Here is a 7,242-nt window from a genome sequence, read left to right as displayed (position 1 = left end):
TCAAAAAAAAAAAAAAAAAAAAAAAAAAGACTCTTTAGAGATAGGGATCTGGCAATTTTGCAGAGCTTTGTTTCAAATATATGTAAACACAGCACACAAGTGCCCTGCCTTGGTACTGTGAACCCCAACAGCTACAGAAGGCAGAAGCAGCTCCAAGTGGAGCGAGCAAAGGGCATCTGCTGTTTTTACCATTCACCAAACCCAGATGGTTTGATCTGCCCTCTTCCCACCCACCCCTGTCTTCCTACCCAAATACATCATGTTTTAGGAGGGTGAGTGCTCATTGCTGAGATTGGGGGGGGCAGCTTCTCAGACATGTATGTGGGTCAAAGGTCAAGCTGTTCAGTTTACTTTACACACACTGTATCTTGATAAAGCCACTATCAATAATCAGATAAAATATGAACCCTGATAGGATTCCAGTCTGAAAGAATCTATATGAAAATCATCTGTGGGTTGGGAATGGTGGCTCACACCTGTACTCCTAGAATTATGGGAGGCCAAGGCAGGTAGACTATCTTGAGCTCACAGGTTTGAAACCAGCCTGAGCAAGACCAAGACCTCGTCTCTAAAAATAGCCGGGCATTGTGGTGGGCACCTATAGTCCCAGCTACTCGGGAGGCTGAGGCAAGAGAATTGCTTGAGCACAAGAGTGTGAGGTTACTGTGAGCAACAAAGTGAGACTCTGCCTCAAAAAAAAAAAAAAAAAGAGAGAAAAAGAAAGAAAATCATCTGTGAAACAATTCCAGAAATGGGGAACAAATTGGACCTAAGATAACCCCAGGAGGAACAGTAGCAATGTCTTGATAGCTGATGGTGGCTGTGGGAAGATGTGCTCCAGTCCTTAGGAGGAGGACATGTAGAAGAGATGAGACATAAACACATATAGATAAATTTGACAAAATAGTAACAATTAATGAATATAGGCGGTATATTTAGGTGTTTGTTGTACTAGTTTTCCTATTTTTCTGTACTTGAAAAGATTTCTCATAAAAACTGAAAAAATGGGTGGCGCCTGTGGCTCATTGAGTAGGGTGCCGGCCCCATATACTGAGGGTGGTGAGTTCAGCCCCCGGCTGAACTGCAATAAAAAAAAATAGCTGGGTGTTGTGACAGGCACCTGTAGTCCCAGCTACTGGGGAGGCTAAGGCAAGAAAATCGCCTAAGTCCAGGAGTTGGAGGTTGCTGTGAGCTGTGTGAAGCCACAGCACTCTACTGAGGGCAATAAAGTTAGACTCTGGCTCTACCAAAAAAACAAAAAAACCCTGAAACAATAAACTGTTTTAAGGGTCTGAGGCCAGTCTACTGGTAGCAACTGGACCTCTGCTACAATGCAGATCCGCAGACCCAGCCCTGCTCACCACTTGGGAGAGGCCAGTGTTCCATACCCTGACAATCTTGTGGGTCAAAGCTAGTCACAATTTTCTGTCAGAAAAGGAGCACCACCTATACCATCCCATACCACATGAGGTGATGGCCTGAGAATAACTGGGCTAGAGAAGGTAAGGTGTGGGTGGTGGCCAGACCCAGAAGTAAGGCCTATTCTGGTCAAGTCATGTGAGCACCAGAGAAACGGTTCACAGAGAATCCCTTGAGTCACCCCCACGGGCTCTAAAACAGAAGTGTAAAAGTGACTAGCACCAAGCTCCCAGACATGGCTGCCTTGCCCTGAGCGGGCTGGAGCTGCAGTAGCTAAGCAACAGGGAAGGCAGGGGCAGATGGAGGCTGGGAGATAAAATGAAAGCTTCCCAGTGATAAATGGCATAAGTTGTAAACTAGTGGCTTGGCGCCTATAGCTCAACCGGCTAAGGCGCCAGCCACGTACACCTAAGGTGGCGGGTTCGAATCCCCAGCCCAGACCTGCCAAACAACAATGACGGCTGCAACCAAAAAATAGGCGGGCGTTGTGGCGGGTGCCTGTAGTCCCAGCTACTTGGGAGGCAGAGGCACGAGACTCACTTGACCCCAGGAGTTGGAGGTTGCTGTGAGCTGTAATGCCACGGCATTCTACCCAGGGGGACAGCTTGAGGCTCTGTCTCAAAAAAAAAAAAAAAAAAAAAAGTTGTAAACTAGTAAGAATTCTCTTTCTGGTCAGGTGCAGTGGCTCATGCCTGTAATCCTAGCACTCTGAGAGGCCAAGGCAGGTGGACTGCCTGAGCTTGGGAGTTTGAGAACAGCCTGAGCAAGAGCTAGACCCCATCTCTAAAAAAAAAATAGTTGAGCATTGTGGTAGATGCCTGTAGTCCCAGCTACTTGGGAGGCTGAGGCAAAAGCATCACTTAAGCCCAAGAGTTTGACATTGCTGTGAGCTGTGACGTCACAGCACTCTATCAAGGGTGACAAAGTGAGACTCTGTTTCCAAAAAAAAAAGAATTCTCTTTCTGCAAGATAAAACACACACAGCATTGCACAAATCTGAGAGATTCTCAACTGCTCAGGGTCAACCTAGAAGGTCTCTGTGGTTCTCTATTTTAAGAAGCATGTATTTCCCTTAAATTCTGACTGACAAAGTTGCCCAGTCCCAGCCCCAGCCCCCTTACCCATCCTTCCTTCGGCCGTGTTCTCTCTGGTTGCATTCCTCGGGGAGTGCATGGCTTTGGATCAATCTGCAGGAAGTTTCAAACCAGCCAGTTGTGAATACAAGACTATTTTCTCTAGGAAAGAAAGTATTAGCAACAGCAGTGGCCCCACAGCACATACCAGCCCACAGGCTCATTCGCCCTGTACTCTGCCTCCAACCAACATACAGTCTAAACACCATGGCTAAATCCTTTTAAATCAACCCCACATTTTTTATAATATTCTCTGCTACAAACATCAAAGTGCCAGGCAGAGCTAGGCTGAAGGAATGACAAGAAAAGAAGAAACAGGGCAAGCGCCTTTAGTAAGGACACTTACGTTTCGGCCGTCCAGTGTGTGTGGTCTGCTGGCCAGCACTGTCCCCACACAGTTTGGGTCTTTAAATTTGACAAACCCAAAACCTCGAGACTGGTTGGTTGTTTTATCTTTCATGATAACACAGTCTACAACTTCTCCATATTGAGAAAAGTAGCTGCGCAGAGTCTCTGCTCAGAGATTGGGAACAAAACACAAACACACCACCGGAGTATTAGGCACAAGACTCACTGGTAGGGTGCAAACAAACACACACACGCACACACCTATGTCTGCCAGAAAAGGTCTGCAACTAGCAACACTTAAACAGGCTCAACAGTTAATTGTTTGGGGGGTGGGAGCAAGTTGAGGTGGAAGTATGGAGGTACTCTGGGACAAGGGCAATTCTATGCCTCAGGTACATCAGAGAGGCTAGCTGCTGGTGACCACAGCACTGGTTAACAGTTCTGTGGGCATTCAGGAAAGCAAAGTTTAAGGAGATGCAAACATGACAACTCTGAATGCTGACTGGTAGGTAGCTCAGCACCTGTAGCTCAGTGGATAGGGTGCGGGCTACATACACAGGGGCTGACCGGTTCGAGTCCGCCCCAAGCCGGCTAAACAATAACAACTACAAAACAAATAATAACAAATAAAATAAAAAAGTGAATGCTGACTGGTAACCTCAGAACGCTAACTTCATCATAAACTTTTTCCTGCCCGTTCTGAACTCAATGACTGTCCCAGAAGGACCCCAGCCCTCTGCATTCCACAGCCTCTACAACTGTGGATCTCAACCTTCCTAATGTCTCCTCATGCCCCAACCCTTTAATACAGTTCCTCATGTTGTGTTGACTCCAACCATAAAATTATTTTCGTTGCTACTTCATAACTATAATTTTGCTACTGTTATGAATCATGATGTAAATATCTGATATGCAGGATGTATTTTCATTGTTACAAAGGGGTCGCGACCCACAGGTTGAGAACCACTGCTCTAGAAATTTCTGCCTCTAGAACCTTCCTCACCTTGAGCTAAGAACCTATAGTCTGAAGTCTTCCCTGCAACAATGATGGAACTATCAAGACCAAATTAACATCTTCAAAGTAAACACACACGCTTTGCCTCAGCCAACTTCCAATCAAATGTCCCCTGCCCAGAAATCAATACAATATCAGGACTTTACAAAACCCCAATGGCAGCAAGAAGCTGACACTTCCCAAAGGCCAAGGACCACACAGCCTGTAGCACCCACGCCTGATCCCACCTACCTTGGGTTGTACTCCAATCAAGACCACCTACGAAGAGCTTCCTGCAATTCAACAAAAAAACACTCAGGATTAAGAGGCTCTGCCTCAGAAACACCCCCATCTGACCCATCCCAGGGTCTTAATTCAGAATATGGAAGAACACAAACATGCTCAATTACGTTGTCTCCAATAGCAAGGATGTCTGCAGACATGAAAAGTGACATCAAGCCCGACAAATAACCCAGAGAGACAACTCACCCAACCACAAGGGCCTCAGGAAAGGAGTTCCTGTGACACAAGCCAGCCATGACTACACAGGCCTGTGCAGATTCCAAGAGCAATTCAAGAAGGACATGGTTTCCTACTGCCCTTTTTTCTTTTTTTGAAACACAGTCTTACTTTGTTGCCCCTGGTAGAATGCCATGGCATCATAGCTCACAGCAACCTCAAACTCTTGGGCACAGTGATTTTCTTGCTTCAGCCTCCCAAATAGCTGGGACTATAGGTGCCCACCACAACACCCAGCCATTTTTAGAGATGGGGTCTTACTCTGGCTCAGACTGGTCTGGAACCTGTGAGCTCAGGCAATCCACCCACCTCAGTCTCCCAGAGTGCTAGGATTACAGGCATGAGCCACTGCACCTGGCCCTCCTGCTTTTGCAAATATTTTATCATCGGCAAAAGGAATTTAGTTCAGTTTTGAGGCCAGGCGCAATGGCTCACACCTGTAATGCTAGAACTCTGGGAGACTGAGGGACGTGGACTGCCTGAGTTTAGGAGTTCAAGACCAACCTGAGCAAGAGTAAGACTTCATCTCTACTAAAAACAGAAAAATTAGCTAGGCATTGTGGCAGGAACCTATAGTCCCAGCTACTCAGGAGACTGAGGCAAGAAGATCGCTCGAACCCATGAGTTTGAGGTTGTTGTGAGCTCTGACACCATGGCAAGACTCAATCTCAAAAAAAAAAAAAAAAAGAAAAAAAAGTCCAGTTTTGAGATTATATGCAATAAACTAGAGGAAAAACAGACACCTAAGACACCCACACCATACAGCCTCTGAATTACAACAAGGGAGGGGTCTACCCAAAGTCTTAACCGTGAACCTTATATTCATGAAGAGGGTCCCACATATAATGGGAAAGGTCTCTGAAGTTCTAGAAGCAAAGCAGAAGCCCTACATCCATATTCCCACCCCAGGGCCGCCTGGGCTGTCTTTTCAGAGGCCCATGAACCCCACCATTGACCCACACACAAAGCCACACAAACTGGCTGGATTTGCGTGAATGGAAGCAACTGAGATGGGTACCAGACAGCCCCCATGGGGCTCATTCAATCATAGGAGCCTCAAGTGTTACTAAGCATTCCCCAAACCCCAGGAGGTAGACATGATGGATCAGGAGGTGGGGTGGGATATCTACCAAAGGAACAGGTCTCCTATCTGCCTGCTGACCCTAGGAAGGGGGACTGAGAGATCAAGTCCCCCAGCTGAGCATGACCTGTGCTAACCCCATGATTGCCCTTGGAACTGACTCAGACGCTACCTAGTGGGTCTTCTGAGACCAGAAAATCCTCCAGGCTCAAGTCACCACCTGAAACACAGAACCCTGCAGGCTTCCCTGACACCAGACCAACATATACCCTTGTCCCTGACAGCCACACACACTTAGCTTTGAGAGAAAAAAAAAAAAACAGACCCTCCCAGGTTCAAAGTGTTACTGCCCCATCAGCAATCAAGGGAGCTATGCACAAGGACACAGCTGACCCTCTCTCCATTTCCTGCCAGCTTGTCCAGGAGAGACTTCTGTGAGGCAGCTGGCACACCCATTCCTTCCACAAACTCCTGCCTTAATGAGTCAACCCTTGCAAAGACAGCTTACAACAATAAAGCATCCGAGCTTGTTCCTATGCTTTCTTTCTCCATAAGGAAGGGTAATTTAAACTTAGTGTATGAAAAGTAATTTTCCCACAACCAAAAAGGTACCCACTATCTTCAAAATGTCACCAAGCCAGCAACCTGACTCCCCAGGTCTAGACTGGGGAAGATGAGAACTCAGGCTAGTTAATAAGGCGTGTCAGCTGCCCTGTGTTTCCTGTGCTTTGTGTCCCTTACAGGGGAGTTCTGTAAAGACAAGTTTCAAGAGAAACATGCTGATCAAGCAGCATGAGGAGGCTTAGATTTAGATATCATTAACTTAATAGTCCTGCGTCTCCCGTGCACCCTTCATAATTAGGCCAGGAAACATGGAGGTCAGGCCCAGCAATCCTGGAGGAGGGAGGCCTCTCTGGGCCCCTCTCCCCACAGGCTGCACTGGGCAGGCACTGATGATTCCACCCCACACCATCCTTTCCCTGGCCAGCATCCCAGGCACAGGCTTGGCACCCAGGAGAGTGCAAGGTAACCTCCACCCAATGAATGAAGGGCCCTCAAGCTCCTTAACTGCCCAGACACTGCATATTTGCACAGTCCTTGGGAAGGAGAATTCAAGCATTCTCAAGTAAGTAAATAAAACCTCCACTTAGGGCTGTACCAACCCAAACAATAAGAAAATGAGCCAGTTATCACTGCTCCAAGCAACCCCATCCCTGCCGCCTTGTGAAAGGAAAGGAACCTGTCAGACCAGTCCAGATTCTAGCCCTTATTTCAATTTCAAAAAGTAGGTATTAAGGGGAGAAAGACTAGGTATACCATTATTGGCACAAGTGACAGAGGGTCTGTGGGTTAAGTAATATAGTGTTAACGCTGCACTTCTCAATTTCTATCACTGTGCTGTGTCCATTCAAAAGAATGTCTGTGTCCTTAAGAAATAGTACACATCTCAGTGCCCCATCCAGGTCACTGGGTCTCCAGCTCACTCACAAATATTTCAATAAAAATAGTAGGCTTGGAGCCTGTGGCTCAAGTGGCTAAGGCACTAGCCACATACACCTAATGTGGTGGGTTCGAATCCAGCCCGGGCCCGCCAAACAACAATGATGGCTGCAAGCAAAAAACAGCCCAGTGTTGTGGCGGGCGCCTGTGGTCCCAGCTACTTGGGAGGCTGAGGCAGGAGACTTGCTTGAGCCTAGGAGTTGGAGGTTGCTGTGAGCTATGATGCCACAGCACTCTACCCAGGGGGA

General features: G+C 47.2%; 1 protein-coding gene across 9 annotated transcripts in view; it reads right to left on the bottom strand.

Annotated features, from left to right (window-relative positions):
• Nucleotides 1-7,242, bottom strand: part of DAZAP1 (DAZ associated protein 1) — a 31,612-nt gene that overhangs the window by 16,628 nt on the left and 7,742 nt on the right. For 5 of the 9 annotated variants that reach the window (XM_003788696.2, XM_012804508.1, XM_023512500.1 and 2 more), the window contains exons 2-4: nt 4,147-4,187; nt 2,899-3,065; nt 2,541-2,606 (exon numbers count right to left, since the gene is read on the bottom strand). In XM_003788696.2, coding sequence (XP_003788744.1) covers nt 2,541-2,606; nt 2,899-3,065; nt 4,147-4,187 — 274 coding nt within the window. Of the gene's footprint in view, nt 1-2,540; nt 2,607-2,898; nt 3,066-4,146; nt 4,503-7,242 lie in introns of those variants that run through there. The other 4 variants (XM_023512496.1, XM_023512498.1, XM_023512499.1 and 1 more) reach the window with 3 other exon arrangements.

Source organism: Otolemur garnettii, unplaced genomic scaffold, assembly GCF_000181295.1.
Source record: "Otolemur garnettii isolate 467f Iridium unplaced genomic scaffold, OtoGar3 scaffold00029, whole genome shotgun sequence".
NCBI lineage: Eukaryota > Metazoa > Chordata > Mammalia > Primates > Galagidae > Otolemur > Otolemur garnettii.
The sequence above is the reverse complement of the archived record's forward strand: the minus strand, read 5'-3'. Positions and strand labels throughout refer to the sequence as shown.